General features: G+C 44.4%; 1 protein-coding gene across 3 annotated transcripts in view; it reads left to right on the forward strand.

Moving 5' to 3' along the window:
* Positions 1-18,739, forward strand: part of disp3 (dispatched RND transporter family member 3) — a 743,795-nt gene that overhangs the window by 448,885 nt on the left and 276,171 nt on the right. For all 3 annotated transcript variants that reach the window (XM_068017501.1, XM_068017500.1, XM_068017502.1), the window contains one exon: positions 10,187-10,406. In XM_068017501.1, coding sequence (XP_067873602.1) covers positions 10,187-10,406 — 220 coding nt within the window. The remainder of the gene's footprint in view (positions 1-10,186; positions 10,407-18,739) is intronic.

An 18,739-nucleotide genomic window follows, 5' to 3' on the forward strand; every position in this document is an offset into this window, starting at 1 on the left:
GGCCGCCTGCTTCTTAATGCAAACTTTCCAAATCTTCTCTATTATTTTAAATCTTGTGCTAATTTTTTTTTTTTAAATGACACTGAAGATAATACGGATCAAGCACATCCATTATTCATATGAGGCTAGCGCCAACAGTAATTTCTGCTCCAACTTGTTGAAGTTTTCTAGTCTGTTAATAACTGCAATTTCTATTCTAGTGATGAGTTTTGCTAAGAACTTGACATGTTAAGTTCTCAATGGAGAGGCTGTACAAATTACACCCATACAGTGATGTATCTCTGTTACAGAGAAAATAGTATTGCTTGATTTTCTTTTTCCAGGGGCAAGCAGTGGAATGAACATCGTCCTTAGCGAAGAGAATGAACAGGTAGTGACTGGAAGAGGTGGGGGTGGAGTATGTTATCATTCACATAGAGTGTGTGTGTGTGTGTGTGTGATTCTCGTGTGTGTGGGTGTGAGAAAGTGTCGCGTAAATTTAAGTTAGTCTGAAGATACATGAAAGGAAGGCTGCTGATCCTTGAGGCTGCAGGCACAGAATGTTTTTTATCTGTGGCAATCATCATGCTTCGGGTAGTGATGGTGGGTTCTACCAATGAAAGGCCACCCCAGCCACATGATCCCACATGTCCCCCGTGCCTGTTGCCGCAAGGCTCATTTACATATGTGGGGGCGGCACAGTGGCGCAGTGGTTAGCACTGCATCCTCATGGCTCCAGGGACCCGGGTTCGATTCTGGGTACTGCCTGTGTGGAGTTTGCAAGTTCTCCCTGTGATCGCGTGGGTTTTCGCCGGGTGCTCCGGTTTCCTCCCACAGCCAAAGACTTGCAGGTGAAAGGTAAATTGGCCATTGTAAATTGTCCCTAGTGTAGGTAGGTGGTAGGGAATATGGGATTACTGTAGGATTAGTATAAATGGGTGGTTGTTGGTCAGCACAGACTTGGTGGGCCGAAGGGCCTGTTTCAGTGCTGTATCTCTAAATAAAAAATTAAAAAATATAAAATCACTCTGGATAATGTGAACTCAATGTACCCGACTGGTTTGTTATTCTAAACTTGCTTGTGTGAATCAAATACCATGGTCACTTTATAATCCTTTCCTCGAGAACACTGTTGAGTGGGGAAATTTGAATGACTGTGCAGCTTGTTAATGGCTCAGTCCTGCTTGCCACTGCAACCTCCCTGCAGATGCTGCGCATAAGTCAATGCCTATGTTTGCTTGATGAGCTATTTAACAGAAACATTCACAATCTGTAGCTGAATTAACAGCATCTGGGCCATTTATACTGATGAAGTGGCTTGTTAACTGCTTGCAAAGTGTTAAAGGATCATTTTTTATAGGTGTGTCATGATGGGCTGATATTTGAGCATTACGGCTAATGAAAGCCTTCTCACAGGAATAGCAAATTCCACAATTGTAACTTTTTTTAAGTGGCCCTTTCATATTGCATGAAACCAGATGTCGCTCACATTTATCCCAATGGGATGAAATTCAGCTCATTTGTGTCCAGTTGACCTGTTAGAAATTCCCAGATGACCCCACTCAAAAATCAGACTGTTGGTGCGAAGATCGGGAAGGTGGTGATCCTAGTCCCAATCAGTGTTCTTCTGCACTGTCAAACACATGGCAATGTCTGCATCAGCATCCAAAATTGCTAACTAATTGGGAGCTGGGGTTTAGTATAACATTCTGGAGGTAAATAAGTGTGTGCTGGAGAGCCTCACCTGTTGGCTGTGTACATTTGTAGGCATATTGCCCCTCGACAGCAATGCAAGATGAACAAATCGGCCCTTATTAATAATAAGAGAAGATGTATGGTCTTAGGATCATCAAGATGAAAAGATTAAAACTTTGGAATCATTAAGAGAATTTTCAAAGAGAAAAATGGAAATAACACAAAATTCTGAGACTTCCCTCTTTCCCTCTCATCTTCTGAAAAGGCAAGTGTCCTGAAATTTATACAGTTTATGAAAGCTTAAAAATATTCATCTCTATGCTGTTTTAGTGGAAGCATTAATTCATTTATTTTAAGCTGATTAACGCCTCCTGTTTGTTACCATAGTGGAGAGGATTTCAGATACACACATCAAGCTTTTGCATGCAATTACCTCGCAGCATTATTTCAGGATCAAGATCTTCAAATGCAGTTTGTTTACATGACATTTTGACTGACTTATTTATCAAACTATTTTGGGTTTGAAGTTTTATTAATCATTGTTTTTTCTGAGCTGTCAGAAGTATCTTTATGTATAAAGTGCTCTGACATTTTAAATTCACAAAGGCTTTCTCTTTAATCCCAGGAGATGACCAGCAATTCCCCTAAATTGGATGAGATGCTGCTGTGTACCACTCAAAATGATTTCCAATTTCAAAAGCTCTGTTTTGATTGAATTTAAATAAAAATAGAATAATGCGGCTACATTACACAGCAAGCAGGGTTGTTGCCTGCTTAATGAAATAAACTAGAATGATCACTTAGCTAGTTTTATATTGGTGACAGAAACATCCCATCATGAAGCCCAGTGTGGTTCTTCAATCACAACATGCCCCTGTGTCTTCTCCCACTGATAAAACTGTAAGTGTGAGAAGAAGTAGCAAGACTGTTGGGTGTGATTAGGTCTAAGATCACTGATGGCTCATAAGCAGTGATAGTTTTGTAGGTCATTCTATTCAATTAATTTTGATTTTTTGAAACTGATTTTTTATTAGAATTAGAACATTACAGCGCAGTACAGGCCCTTCGGCCCTCGATGTTGCGCCGATCATCTGACCTACACTATTCCATTTTCATCCATATGTCTATCCAATGACCACTTAAATGCCCTTAAAGTTGGCGAGTCTACTACTATTGCAGGCAGGGCGTTCCACGCCCCTACTACTCTCTGCGGAAAGAAACTACCTCTGACATCTGTCCTATATCTTTCACCCCTCAACTGAAAGCTATGTCCCCTCGTGTTTGCCATCATCATCCGAGGAAAAAGACTCTCACTATCCACCCTATCTAACCCTCTGATTATCTTGTATGTCTCTATTAAGTCACCTCTCCTCCTCCTTCTCTCTAACGAAAACAACCCCAAGTCCCTCAGCCTTTCCTCGTAAGACCTTCCTTCCATACCAGGCAACATCCTAGTAAATCTCCTCTGCACCCTTTCCAAAGCTTCCACATCCTTCCTATAATGCGGTGACCAGAACTGCACGCAATACTCAAGGTGCGGCCTCACCAGAGTTTTGTACAGCTGCATCATGACCTCGTGGCTCCGAAACTCGATCCCCCTACTAATAAAAGCTAACACACCATATGCCTTCTTAACAGCCCTATTAACCTGGGTAGCAACTTTCAGGGATTTATGTACCTGGACACCAAGATCTCTCTGCTCATCTACACTACCAAGAATCTTCCCATTAGCCCAGTACTCTGCATTGCTGTTACTCCTTCCAAAGTGAATCACCTCACACTTCTCCGCATTAAACTCCATTTGCCATCTCTCAGCCCAGCTCTGCAGCCTATCTATGTCCCTCTGTACCCTACAACATCCTTCGACAGTATCCACAACTCTACCGACCTTCGTGTCATCCGCAAATTTACTAACCCACCCTTCTACACCCTCATCCAGGTCATTGGTAAAAATGACAAACAGCAGTGGCCCCAAAACAGAACCTTGCGGTACACCACTAGTAACTAAACTCCAGGATGAACATTTGCCATCAACCACCACCCTCTGTCTTCTTTCAGCTAGCCAATTTCTGATCCAAAGCTCTAAATCACCTTCAACCCCATACTTCCGTATTTTCTGCAATAGCCTACCGTGGGGAACCTTATCAAACGCCTTACTGAAATCCATATACACCACATCCACGGCTTTACCTTCATCCACCTGTTTGGTCACCTTCTCGAAAAACTCAATAAGGTTTGTGAGGCACGACCTACCTTTCACAAAACCGTGCTGACTATCGCAAATGAACTTATTCTTTTCAAGATGATTATAAATCCTATCTCTTATAACCCTTTCCAACATTTTACCCACAACCGAAGTAAGGCTCACAGGTCTATAATTACCAGGGCTGTCTCTACTCCCCTTCTTGAACAAGGGGACAACATTTGCTATCCTCCAGTCCTCCGGCACTACTCCTGTCGACAATGACGACATAAAGATCAACAACAACGGCTCTGCAATCTCCTCCCTGGCTTCCCAGAGAATCCTAGGATAAATCCCATCTGGCCCAGGGGACTTATCTATTTTCACTCTTTCCAAAATTGCTAACACCTCCTCCTTGTGAATCTCAATCCCATCTAGCCTAGTAGGCTGTATCTCAGTAATCTCCTCGGCAACATTTTCTTTCTCTACTGTAAATACTGACGAAAAATATTCATTTAACGCTTCCCCTATCTCCTCTGATTCCGCACACAACTTCCCACTACTATCCTTGATTGGCCCTGTTCTAACTCTTATCATTCTTTTATTCCTGATATACCTATAGAAAGCCTTAGGGTTTTCTTTGATCCTATCCGCCAATGACTTCTCGTGTCCTCTCCTTGCTCTTCTTAGCCCTCCCTTTAGATCCTTCCTGGCTAGCTTGTAACTCTCAAGCGCCCTAACTGAGCCTTCACGTCTCATCCTAACATAAGCCGCCCTCTTCCTCTTGACAAGCGCTTCAACTTCTTGAGTAAATCACGGCTCCCTCGCTCGACAACTTCCTCCCTGCCTGACAGGTACATACTTATCAAGGACACGCATTAGCTGCTCCTTGAATAAGCTCCACATTTCGTTTGTGCCCATCCCCTGCAGTTTCCTTCCCCATCCTACACATCCTAAATCTTGCCTAATCGCGTCATAATTTCCTTTCCCCCAGCTATAATTCTTGCCCTGCGGTATATACCTGTCCCTGCCCATCGCTAAGGTAAACCTAACCGAATTGTGATCACTATCGCCAAAGTGCTCAACTACATCTAAATCGAACACCTGGCCGGGTTCATTACCCAGTACCAAATCCAATGTGGCATCGCCCCTGGTTGGCCTGTCCACATACTGTGTCAGAAAACCCTCCTGCACACACTGGACAAAAACAGACCCATCTAAAGTACTCGAACTATAGTATTTCCAGTCAATATTTGGAAAGTTAAAGTCCCCCATAACCACTACCCTGTTACTCTCGCTCCTGTCGAGAATCATCTTCGCTATCCTTTCCTCTACATCTCTGGAACTATTCGGAGGTCTATAGAAAACTCCCAACAGGGTGACCTCTCCTCTCCTGTTTCTAACCTCGGCCCATACTACCTCAGTAGACGAGTCCTCAAACGTCCTTTCTGCCGCTGTAATACTTTCCTTGATTAACAATGCCACACCCCCCCCTCTTTTACCCTCTTCTCTGTTCTTACTGAAACATCTAAATCCCAGAACCTGCAACATCCATTCCTGCCCCTGCTCTACCCATGTCTCTGAAATGGCCACAACATCAGGATCCCAGGTACCAACCCATGCTGCAAGCTCACCCACCTTATTCCGGATGCTCCTGGCGTTGAAGTAGACACACTTTAAACCAAGTTCTTGCTTGCCAGTGCCCTCTTGCGTCCCTGTAACCTTATCCCCTACCTCACTACTCTCAACAGTACGTTTATGTATTTCAGGGCAGGGGTTGATATGAAACCATTTTTCTCCCCAATTTCATTCTAGAAATAGCTCAATGTAAGAAAAATCTTTCCAATTTTTGCGTGCAAGCTTATGCCCAAATTATATTGGGTCACAATATAGACTTGGCCACTCCCTTTAATAAAAGCAAAAGCTGCAAATCTGAAATAAAAACAAAGTGCTGGAAATACTCAGCAGGTCCGGCAGCATCTTTGGAGAGAGAAACCGAGTTAACATTACAGGTCTGTGACTTTTCATCAGAACACATTATTCATTGATGTCTCCCTTAAGTGACGGTTGGGTGTATACTTGTGCTCTGTTACTTCCACTGGAAGACGTTGGCAGTGTAACCCTGTCGGCTCCTTCACCATTCGGCTTAAATAGTTTTTTACATTAAACATATTGGGCCATACTTTGTCATAGAAGTGAATCTAACAGTGCCTGTCATTGGCTCGACACTTCCTTGCTGGTGTGTTAACATTTTTTACACAACATGTTACTGAAAACATCTGCTCCTCATGCTCCTAATTCGTATGTTCGCAGTGAGGGAAACTGAGCATCTGGGGCTTGAGTGACCAGGGCAAGCAATTGTGTTTCTCCTTAACCAACCACATTGAAGGATTGTGAAATTAACATCACAACGACTGAAAAGAAAGTGTAAATTACATTGGATAAATTCAATATCAAATCATACAGGAAGAGAAATAGAGGGAAAGAAATATTGGATTCAGAGATCTAGAAAAAGAGGGAATGGAAGAGAAAGAATTTTTTTAAATTTATCATTTTTAAAGTCTCCAACAGCAATTAAAACCTTGAAGGAATGAGATTCCACACTTGTAATAGTTACAGAGGCCGGAATTGTACGGTACCCCAATGAGCAGGATGGTGGCCGGTGGGGGTTTGTGGGGAGGTGGCATAAAATGGAGCAGGAGGCTCCGGGAGGCCTTCCCCGACCCGCTCCTGCCTCTGCCCCACTTTACGTAGGGCGGGAGGAGGGGCGAAAAAGGGCCACCCGCCCCAGACCAATCAAGGCCCTTAAGTCACCAATTAACGGCCACTTAAGGGCCTTCGCCCGCCTCCACGTGGATTTTACGCATGGCAAGCAGGCGTCCTGGAGCCAGGAAAGGCCACCCGGAAAATGCTGTCGGCCTCCCCACGCCCCGGGGATGGACCCTGTTAGTCAGGCACAGGGTGCCCGGTTGAGGGCCGCCCCCACACAAGTCCCACCCCCGCCCCCACACAAGCACCCTTGACTCTCGCCAGGGCTCGACCGATGACCTCCGGTGAGGCAACCCAAATTTACTTGGACTCCTGGCTCCATGTCCTCGGTTGGGCTGTAGTCCCAGCAGTGGCCACCGCTCCTGGTGGCACTGCTGGGGCTAAGAGCTGCCGGCCCGCTAATTGGCCGGCAGCTCAATGAGGCGGAACCTCCTCCCCCAAGCGGGTGGAAGTCCCACCTCAGAACACTTAAAGCCTGGGGACCTGTAAAATGCAGGACGGATCTCCAGGCTAGGCAGAAGCGGGTTCGCCACTGACGTACGTCGGTGGCCAGCTTCCATCTGCCCACTATAAAATCCAGTCTAGAGAGTTTGTTTGACAGTAATTAACACTTATCAGATTGCTAAAAGAGTACTTGGACTGAAATGGGTAAGATTTAACTTTCTGGGACGAGGTTAGTTCGTTTTCATGCAATTGTACAGCAAGTTCATGCTGTTGAATGTATTTGATGGGGAGCCAGAGAGAAAAATGCAATTTTTGTGAAACTAACGACAGAGCTGTGCAAGTCGGACAGCAATTTTTGGATTTCCGCATTTAGCCTCACCAGTTGCTGTTGCATCTATGGATGAATAATGGTGAGCACAATTAGCCTTCACTGTTATATTGGCCAGTTAATTTCTTTTGTACTAATCAATACATTTACTGGGACTGCTTAAGGTGATTGTACTGCCTTTGATGTTTGAAGCAGTTGAGAAACATTTTATCTTACTTTTCCCCTTTCCTCTCACCAAACCTGTTGTGTTTAGAATTTGTTTATGACATAAATTCAGCATTAGTATAAAGTTGATTCTGGTGAACTTAGTGGAAATCTGAAGTCAAGGGCTAACCTGACTGCAAAGAGAAGTGGAGAGATATTTCCTTGGGGACGCTCATTTCACACCACTTTGGTTTGAAACCACATGGAGTGTGAATCTGTTGCAGTGCCGAACCTTGTCCATATGGTTCGAAGGGGGCTGTAGAATTGGAAGTGGTTACAGAGAGAGATGGGGAAAGGTTGTGAAGGGACATGAGAATGAGAATTTTAAATGTCTGTCAACTTTCCAAGTGCTTTCTAATATGGAATGACCAAAACCCCACACAATACTCCAATGGTAAAATGCATTGTTACAACACTGCAGTGTTTTGACACCTTGGCAGACTATAGAAAACTCTTCAATGCAATCAACCATTACACCATGATCTAGTCCTAAAATACTGCACATTGCAATCTGCTGTTGACCCTTGGGCTGTCACATATGGTTCCTTACTTTGTATTCAGATGGATTTTCAGTAGCAGGCTAAAGTCCTGGTTAGCACACTTCACCTCACTTTTAGATCCTGTCTGTTCACGTTTGTTACCTTCCAGTTTATGATGGCATATTGTGCAAGGAAAAGGCAAAATTGGAGTTGACAGTGAATGTAGTATAGGATATAAAGGGTTAATACCGAAGACAGTGAGAGAGACCCCTCCCACTGTACGAGCGATGATGTAACAGTCATTTCCAGTGCATTTTTGGCAAAAACCAAGCAGACCATGTCTGCCAATTTATTTCAAAGGAAGAAAGCCTTATGTTTATATTAGCATACTTCTCAGAAACATCCCAAGATGCTTTATAGAAAATGAAGTGGAGTGACTGTTATATAGGTAAATGTAAATGAGTAGTGTATACTATGTAAAGTATTTTAAGAAAGGTGAAAGTATATTGATATTTCATAAATCACTGAGCACTGATGAGAACATCAGCACCCCATCCCCACAGATACTTATAATGCGCTTTGTTTACTATGTGTATGCTATTCAGTAATATACAGGCCAATGTGTATTGCTGTGCAGATGACGTCATAAACAAATCTAAGAAGTCTGGGATGACTTATCAACATTATTTAAATATTGAGATATACTAAATCCTTGAAACAAACTCTCTAAAGACCTTGGTTCAACGTATCCTATATATAAGGGGTACTCCAGCTGCGATGGCTAGGATTTTACAACGCAGAAATAGATAGCAGTGCAGGCGGGTGGGGGGGTGCTGTAAAATTTTACGGGATGGCATCAGCTCAGCCTCCCAACGTCATCACGCTGTGCCCCAATTTTACGAGCGGCAGACAGGAAGCCGCTTGGGGACACCACTGCAGTTTTGAAAGTCGCAATGGACGGGCATGTAAGCTCATAAATTGCAGTCAATTGCCTCATTAAACAGGCCTCTCCAGGTTTAACGGTAAGCACAAAGGATGGGGCCTCGGCAGCTTTTAAAGGGCAGCGGGTTGGTAGCTGTTGCTATTGCTGCACTTGGCAACCATGGAGTAAAGCTTTTTTCTTTAGTTGGTTGAAAGGAGTTGGGCAGCCATTGCTTTGGGGTTGAGGCCCCCTTGATGAGATCATGCTCCTGGCAGGAGGCTCACTAGAAAGGGGCTGGAGAGGGGGAAAGGTTGGGAAGCTTTGGAGCAGCGACTGACAGACTGTGCCAGTCAAACTGGCAGTGCCCAAGTGCCAAGGCATCGTTCATTCTGGAGGATGATCCTCCAGCGAGGAGGAGAACCTGTGAACTGGGGAGGTGTGGCCGCACGAATCCGGACAGCAGAAACCTACTGTCACCTGCAGGGACAGCTTCCTGTTGGGAAAGTGTCAGAAGGCCGCAGTGGGGTCGGCCACTCCACCTGACGGCCGTTAATTGGCTGGCTAGTGCAAGATTCCATTGGGAATGGGAGTTGGAGCAGGAGGGCCTTCGCTTCCAGTTCCCCCTTCCCTTTCCAGCCAGGTCCTGTAAAATCCCAGCCAGTGTTTCAAATTAATAAGACAATGTGGGGTGAGAAAATCCTTGAAACTAATGCTATAAACCTCTCTGATTGTAAAAAAGTTACTTTTTGTTTTGTTGAGAGACATGGGTTAAACTCCAACTCCACTAGCGTAGGACACCAGCTGGTTAGTGACAAGTAGGGGAGAACACGGGACAAATTGAGAAGTAGTCATTAAGTGATACCATTGTATGCTTTTAAAAACCTGTATTCTGCAAGTAAAAGGGAGTGGGGTAGTACATCAATAGCTGCTATATTGTGGATAACTATTGATCTTAATATTTCAGGAAAATGTAATTGTCTTTGCACAGGTTTTAAGGATCTCTAGGGGCTTCTTAACTCTGATTAGACTTTTCTGATCTTGGTCAATGAAGTATCTAACATGCATGGAGTCCCATCACTGTACTGAAGAGTCTCTGAATCAAACTATTGAGAACTTTAAGTAACAGCCAGCACTTTGTTTTGTTCATTATCTAGGTATGATGTATATTCATTTTAATTTTCTAGGCTCACTCCAGCTGGCTATTACTCACCCTGAGTTTTATTGGTACGTTGATGAGGGGCTCACAGCAGAAAACATGAAAAGCTCACTGCTTCGTAGTGAGATCCTATTTGGAGCCCCGCTTCCCAATTACTACTCAGTGGATGACCGATGGGAAGAGCAGCACAGCAAGTTTCAGAAGTTTGTGATCTCATATGTCGATCTGTTGGCCTCACAATCCACCAAGTAAGTTAAGTGCAAGATTGTGCATAAGAGAAGACTCTGCCTGGGCATTTTGTATGTGTAGTATAGATATAATTCTGCATTATTCCTTTTCAGTTTTCTCACTGTCCTGAAGGCCCTGATCAATGCTTTCACTGGTGCCAGTTTCCGTTCATTAACTTTCCTCAATGACCATTCCTTGTGTAACTTTCATATTGGGCTTCACAGCTGAGTCCACTCCCATTAACCAGGGACCACACATGTACTTTCCAGCAAGGGCATTTGGATAGTGATCAAAGCTGAAAGGCTCGTTAATTTTTCCTGTTGCTTAGCCCAGGGCACTGAGGCCAATTACAATGATATTGCTGCACCAAAACTGAGAACACAGACAAGGAATTGAACATAGAATCTTACAGGTCTGTTTGGCTCAGTTCCTTACTGGGCAGTGCAGTTCCCAAATGGAACAGAGCTTTTATACGTAAATTTAATACACCTCAATTCTTAAAATATTTTTGTTTGTTTTTCTTAGTGTGCTATATTGAAATAGTAATGGAAGCAATTCCCTTGTCCAACCAGTCCTATCTCCCTCCCTTCTGTCTACATCTTAGCTTTAGTGATAGACATGGTGGTATCCCTAGTGCATCAATTGTTGTATGGCATGCGGTAGGAAGATAGCAGTATTATTGTGTTATTAGTTAATCAAATAAGAAGGCTTGTTCCCAGATCTACGCTGAGTTACAGTGTTAATGATGTGCTGAACCCGGAGGGGCTAATAAAGTTGATTTAGGTAAATTGTTCACCAATCAAAGGGTTCACATACCAGGGGAAATAAGGCAAAAATTAGGAAGTTAGGAGCAAGAAGGGAAGTTGGCCATTTTCTTTTTGCCCGCTGGTGACAGAATTCTGAAATAAATTACCAGGGAAGGCCATGGTATTATCTCTGGTTCTGGTCACTGTGAATACTAAAGACTTTCAAACCCTGGAGGTGGTACAGATAAGAGCCACAAGAATGGTCCCTAGCATCACAGACCTAAGCTATGTAAGTTTTTCAACTTCTAGAGAAAACCTGTTAGACTTGCAAGACCACAGGGATCAAGCCAAGGAGTGGGACTGACTGAGGAATTAAGTCGGTGGCAGGTTTGCGGCATTCCGGGGTTCCTCTGGATTGCAGCTTTGCATTCATTTAAATAATATGCTCATTACCATACGCATAGTTACAATTTAATCCTACCTGCCAGATTAAGTGAATGGCGAGTGATATTCCCATGCCGCTCAGTTCACGATTGTTTCAACGTGGTGTGCAGAAGTCGGATTTGTGCAGTTGAGTCTCAGGTCTGTGCTCTTCTCTCTTTAACTCAACCTCTGAACTAACACCAGCATTGGAATGGATGTTTGCCTCCAGGCTCGGCATGAGCGAGGGTGAATCTTCTCAGGGGATGGCGGCGAAGGCGTGGCGGGAGGTGCTACATGGAGGAGCAGGGGAGGGAAGGGTGGGGTGATCGGGTGCATCAAGGAGCAGGGAGGGTGGAGTGGAGTGTCCAGGTTCTTGAATGGTTGATGTTGATGGTGAAGATGCATGTTATCGGCTGCAGGGGTGGTGGGTGGATTAGATCAATACAGTGTGAAGATATTTGTCAAGGGCCTAAAGGGAGGGATGTCAACATCAGGGGGCTGTGAGGCAAATTGAGGGTACTGGCAAGCAGAGGGAATGGTCAGTCAATGGGGGCAAATTGATTCTGTAGGGGGGGGAAGGTCAAGACTATTGGGTGGGTATTCGACAACTTCATATGGAGGGGAACGGCAACAATGGTCAGTTCAATGTGAGGAGGTTCAAGGGTAAGACTCGGCATGCTTATAGTAATGAGAGTAGGAACAGGGGGCCCCAATGGCATGAATAAATTGATGATTATATTGCGCACAGTAATGTGGGAAGGCTCAATGGTTATGGAGGGAAGGGTAACGTTAACATTAGGTGAGTAAAGGATGATGGGTTCAAGCTGGAAGGTTGCAGGAGGAGGTTGGAAGGTGGGGAAACTTGCCTTGAATTCCACGCGCACTATTTTCTCCAACGATAATGGAAACCACATGGGCTCTCAAGGAGAGTGGGAGGAGGCAAACGACAGTGGGTGTATCTTCTACCTGGCTGCAATTTAAAGGCAGATATAAGGGAGATGTTCATTGCCTCGGTGTTTCAGCTCAGTGTCAACATAGGGCTGAATCACCACTCTCTGCTTATTTATTGTTCAGAAAAGCCGCAGCGACGTGGATCTCATACACCCAATTTGTCTAGTACCAGGGGAAGAGAAGCAAAGGGAGAGACTAAGGAGGGCTCTTTTCCCTCAACTCATGATGCCTGAGCACCGACAACAGGCAGAACAAAAAGGTGAGGATGCTCCAAATGATAACATCCGGGAACGTCCTTATCGAAGACGGGCATTGGCACATCATCGCATCCTCAGGACAAGACAAATTACCTACAAATGTCAGAGAGGCAATGCCAGAGATGCCTAAGGATGTCACGTGAAATGGTCACAGAAATTTGTAGGATCCTGTGACATGACCTGCAGCCGCTTCACTTCGGTGGGAAACCTATGCCAGTTGCCCTCAAGGTGACTGCTGCACTCAATTTTTTCTCCAGCAGCTCCTTCCAGGGGTATACGGCGACATATGTAGTATCTCAGAGTCTGTGACCCACATGTGCATCAAAGAGGTGTCCAATGCCCTTTTTCAACATGCCAATGATTTCATCTACTTACATGTAGACGAGGCCAGCCAGGCAGCAAGGTCTGCAACATTTGATGACATTGCTGGGTTCCCTAGAGTGCAATAGGTGATTAACTGTCCTCATGTGGCCATTGGAGCTCTCTGGGCCAAGTCTGGTGTGTTTGTCAAAAGCAAAAGCTTCCACTCTTTAAACGTACAACTGGTTTGTGACAACAGGAGAGCAATCATGCATGTTTGTGCACGCATCACAGGGAGGTGTCATGACTCAAACATTTCGAGAAACTCCCAGCTACCAGCAGTTTTCGAGGAACCAGCCAAAGTGGGCGGCTGGATCCTGGGTGACAAGGGTTGTCCCCTTTGTACATGGTTGATGACACCAGTACATCATCCCCACAGCACTGCTGAAGGGAGGTACAATGCTGCACACGTATCCACCAGAGCCATCATTGGATACACCATTGGCATGCTGAAAATGCGATTCCATTGCGTTAACTGATCTGGAGGGGCTGTTCAGTACACACCACAGAAGGTGTCACGAATAATCATTGTCTGATGTGGCTTGCACAACCTTGCAATTAGACACGGCAACATTCTGCAGGTGGAGGAACAGGAGGAACACCAGTCCTCCTCAGATGAGGATGACTATGAAGAGGGTGAGGAGGAGGACAACGATATAGTCATCGGTATGAGGGCCATGGAGAAAAACATGCAAGGTACATCAGGAAGAATCTCATTGTAAACCAACTGATAAACCAGCCAGTTCTGATGAAGGGTCACTGACCTGAAACATTAACTCTGCTTCTCTCTCCACAGATACTGCCAGACCTGCTGAGTATTTCCAGCACTTTTTGTTTTTATTTCAGATTTCCAGCATTTGCAGTATTTTGCTTTTATTTTATTATATAAAGGATTTCTGTCTCTCACCTGTGTTGCAGTCAAACCTGGTTTCCCAGGGTAAACTATTTCAGAGCAGCATCACAATGCACTATGCCAGTCAAACTAATCTCACAGAAATTTTCTGTGTCACTCCCACTCTAGTTCTATTGGGACCATGAAAAAGTCTCATGGATTGGTGTAACTTTCAACTAATATCCTGGAATTTTTCGAGGTGATGTGAATTTTAAAATTGAGGAGGAATTTCATACTGTTTTTTCTTGAACTTGGTGCTTGTATCTACATTCCTCCTTCACAAGATTACAGAAAATTAAGTGTGCTCGTGAAAGCAAAAATTATACCTATTCCGTTGGAAAGGTTGAGTTTGTTGGGTTGAATGGGACTTTTCTTGCTATGTACTTTACAGGGTAGAAATTACAATCAGCACTGAACTCTTATGAACACCTAACATGCTCATACCAAGCCCCTGGGTCAGCATTAAAGTAAAATAGAGAGACATTTGGTACAAGCAGTTAGTGTTCATACGAGTACAGCAGAAATTTTCCTTTTATATTCTCATGGGCAGCTTCAGATAGTCGTCTTTTAAGACCAAGAAACTGGCAGCATGGCAAAGTTAAGGTTTAATAACTTCTTGGTTTCCCCCAATTTATACTGTATTAAGTTTTAAATTGCTTCAGTGAGATATTCTGATCAGTCGACATTTTAGCAAATTACAGGCACCACTAGTCATTTTGATTTAGTGCAAAATTAATATTTATAATGTATTTGCAATGTGGTCTCAGTTTTAATGATGTGCCAGATCATCTGACATTCCCACGACTAATCCATGTCACAGGATAATTCATTACTGGATATTATTTTACCATTACAAGGAAAGTTTATTCTCTGCCAAGATCTCCGAAGAAAACCATTTACTATTCCTTCATTGTGCAGACCTGATCTCCCTGGCTCAGGGTTCCATTTAAAAAGCGAATTATGGATGCTAATCTCTCCGCCCCTGTTCTGTCAGCCTTCTGTCAGCAGTTGAGAAAATGACTGCACACTGAAGAGAAGGAGTGAGATAAAGAGATCAGTGTTGTGGAATCACAGTAGAGCTTAGGGCATATGTGTCCGAATATAAAGTGGATAAAAAGACAGTGTGAAGGAAACTCTGTGCACAGGATTTGCATGGAGTAGTCAGTACTTCATTTCATGTCATTACAATAAGATTCTATGAACTGAATTTTCCCAAATTATAATTTTTTTGTAATGTGGATATTGAGCCCTCTTTTAGTCAATGCTGGCTCTTGCCAAATACCCACAAGATCATCAGTTCTATGTAATAGAATGGAAACCTATAGACATGAAGATAAAAAACTTGAATACATTTTTCAGGAACTGAGAAAGGCTACGGAGTCCAACAGAAACTAAAAATGCTGTAAATACTCAGCGGATTATACAGCATCCCTAGTTATTCACCAACAAACCCACCCTCACGTTCTTACCATCTCCAATTAATCTCTACGCGTAATAGATTATGATGAGGAAGGTCATTCGGCCGACCTCAAATATCTGGAGAGATTCCACTGTCCAGCATAGCAGCATAGAAATGTTTCTTAAATATGCTTTCAGGAATTTTGCCTTCACCCTAAAGGCCTGCTACCCGAGCCGGACCCAACGACATGTGTCGGGTTTGGGTCAGGTTGGGCCCCTCTTCCGGGTCCGGCTTTTGGGCTCAGGTCAGGTAGGGCCAAGTCCGGGTCGGCGTCGGGTTGAGTCGGGCCGGACACACAGGGTAAGTGCTCTACCGGTAAGTATTAAGAATAAAAAACTTAGCTGAGCTGGGAGTCCAGGACGAAACTGAGTCTGCGCAGTGAGCAAGTGATGTCACTATGATGTCATCACGCATGCGCTGCAGCTTTGTGGAGCTTACCAGTCGGAAGGTAAGTAAAGGGATGGCTGGGTCGGATCGGGCTCGGGGCAAAATTGGAGTGACTCGGGCCGGGTCGGGCTGTGGTCCGCTGTGAATCGGTCGGGTTCGGGTTGGGTTCTTTTTCCCGACCTGAGCAGGCATTTACTTCACCCCATCCAGAATTCAATGTCATTTTGATTCATGCGAAAAGAACTTCCTGACATTCGTCCTAAATGAACCTTTCCCTACTTTGAGCTTGTGCTCCCTTGTCCAACTGATACAGTTTAGTCTAAAGTAGTTTTCTGGATTTACCTTTTCTATACCACTTATAATTTTGGACACTTATACGAGTCATAAGGTGGAATGTTATGAGTGCTGTGGCGTTCCTGACGGCGGGACTGGAAGTTGTCGTAGTTCCCGCTTCTACCGCAATTCCTGTTGCCCATGTGATTTTATATTTTATTTTTTATTTAGAGATACAGCACTGAAACAGGCCCTTCGGCCCACCAAGTCTGTGCCGACCAACAACCACCCATTTGTACTAACCCTGCAGTAATCCCATATTCCCTACCACCTACCTACACTAGGGACAATTTACAATGGCCAATTTACCTTTCACCTGCAAGTCTTTGGCTGTGGGAGGAAACCGGAGCACCCGGCGAAAACCCACGCGATCACAGGGAGAACTTGCAAACTCCACACAGGCAGTACCCAGAATCGAACCCGGGTCCCTGGAGTTATGAGGCTGCAGTGCTAACCACTGCGCCACTGTGCCGCCCCCACATATGTAAATGAGCCTTGCAGCAACAGGCACGGGGGACATGTGGGATCATGTGGCTGGGGTGGCCTTTCATTGGTAGAACCCACCATCACTACCCGAAGCATGATGATTGCCACAGATAAAAAACATTCTGTGCCTGCAGCCTCAAGGATCAGCAGCCTTCCTTTCATGTATCTTCAGACTAACTTAAATTTACGCGACACTTTCTCACACACACACACACACACACACACACACACACACACACACACACACACACACACACACACACACACACACACACACACACACACACACACACACACACACGCAGCTACGCCTCGCATGCCCCACCAGGTCTTCTGGAGAGAGAGAGAGACAGGCCTTCTGGCTTCTGCACAGATTGAGTCACTGACTTGTCTGCTTGTCCAAGGGAAACTCCCCACTTTCACAGAGGTGGGACAGACAGTCTCTGATGCTTTCTAATGAGATTCAAGTTAGGAATTTCCATCTCTCAAGCCTCATGGTGTCAATGTGTTCCCCTGGAGGGGTTCACCCTTTCAATGTTAATGTCCCACGATATATTTGAATGTCTTGCGAATGAAAGCAATCTCAGGTAGCTCAATCAATAGGGCAAGCCATTGTTTTGGGTACAGGCTAATCAGATATGTATCTCCACTCTTGATGCCTTGGAATGTGCAAGGTTTTCAAATGCAAATGGTGGCGGACACTTTTTAGCTGTGGTAAAGTCATTGTAAATGTTGTCTGAATATTCCAGCTTTTCTTTTTTAAGTTTTTGATGTAAGTTTCCAACTGATGAATTAAAAATCATCACTGTTTTCTTGACAAAATGCTTTCTGTAATCATCAGCAATAGTCCCTTTCTAAAGCAAATAAAACTGCAGATTTTTTTTATTCATTCATGGGATGTGGCCATCACTGGCAAGAGCAGCATTTATTGCCAATCCCTAATCGTCCTTGAGAAAGTGGTGGTGAGCTGCCTCTTTGAATTGATGCAGTCTGTGTTGTGAAGGTACTCCTACAGTGCTGTTAGTTCAGGATTTTGATCCGGTGACAATGAAGAATGTTGAAATCTCTTCCAAGTCAGAATGGTGTGTGATTTGGAGGGGAACTTGGAGCTGGTGTTGCTTCCATGTGTCTGCTACCTTTGTCCTTCTAGGTGGTAGAGATTGCATGTTTGTGAGGTGCTGCTGAGGAAGCCTTGGCGAGTTGCTGCAGTGCAACTTGTGGATGGAATATACAGCTGATGCGATGCATCGGCAGTGGAAGGAGTGAATGTTTAAGGTAGTGGATGGGGTGTCAAGTGGGCTACTCTATCTTGGATGCTGTTGAGCTTCTTCAATGCTGTTGAACTGGAAGGAAACAGTATTTCATCACACCCCTGACTTCTTGTAAATGTGGGAAAGGCTTTGGGGAGTCAGGTTAGTCACTCGCCACAGAATGCCCAAGTTCGAAGGATATATAGTCCAAGGATATGGGGTAAACCTTTCAGGGCTGAGATGAGGAGAAATTTCTTCACCCAAAGTGTGGTGAGCCTATGGAATTTGCTACCACAGAAAGCAGTTGAGGCCAAAACATTGTATGTTTTCAAGAAGGAGTTAGATATTGCTCTTGGGGCAAAAGGGATCAAAGGATATGGGAGGAAAGTGGGAACAGGTTACTGAGTTGGATGATCAGCCATGATCATAATGAATGGCAGAGCAGGCTCGAAGCGCCGAATGGCCTACTCCTGCTCCTATTTTCTGTGTTTCTATGTTTAATCTGCCTTTGTAGCCACAGTATTTATGTGCTGGTCCAGTTGTATATCTGGCCAATGGGTGACCCCCAAGATGTTGATGGTGGGGGGATTCGATGATGACAATACCATTGAATGTCAAGGGGAGATGGATAGGCTATCTCTTTTTGGAGATAGTCATTCCCTGGCTGGAAATCAGAAATAAAAAAGGAACACTGGAAAACAAAGCAGGCCAGACAACATCTGTGTCGAGAGCTGACTAATGTAGACCTGCATCAAATCTTTCCTGCTCTTTCTAAACATTTTAAAGAGGTGGCATCTTACTGAAAAAGA

Source organism: Heterodontus francisci, chromosome 37 (genome assembly GCF_036365525.1).
Source record: "Heterodontus francisci isolate sHetFra1 chromosome 37, sHetFra1.hap1, whole genome shotgun sequence".
In the NCBI taxonomy this organism is placed as follows: domain Eukaryota; kingdom Metazoa; phylum Chordata; class Chondrichthyes; order Heterodontiformes; family Heterodontidae; genus Heterodontus; species Heterodontus francisci.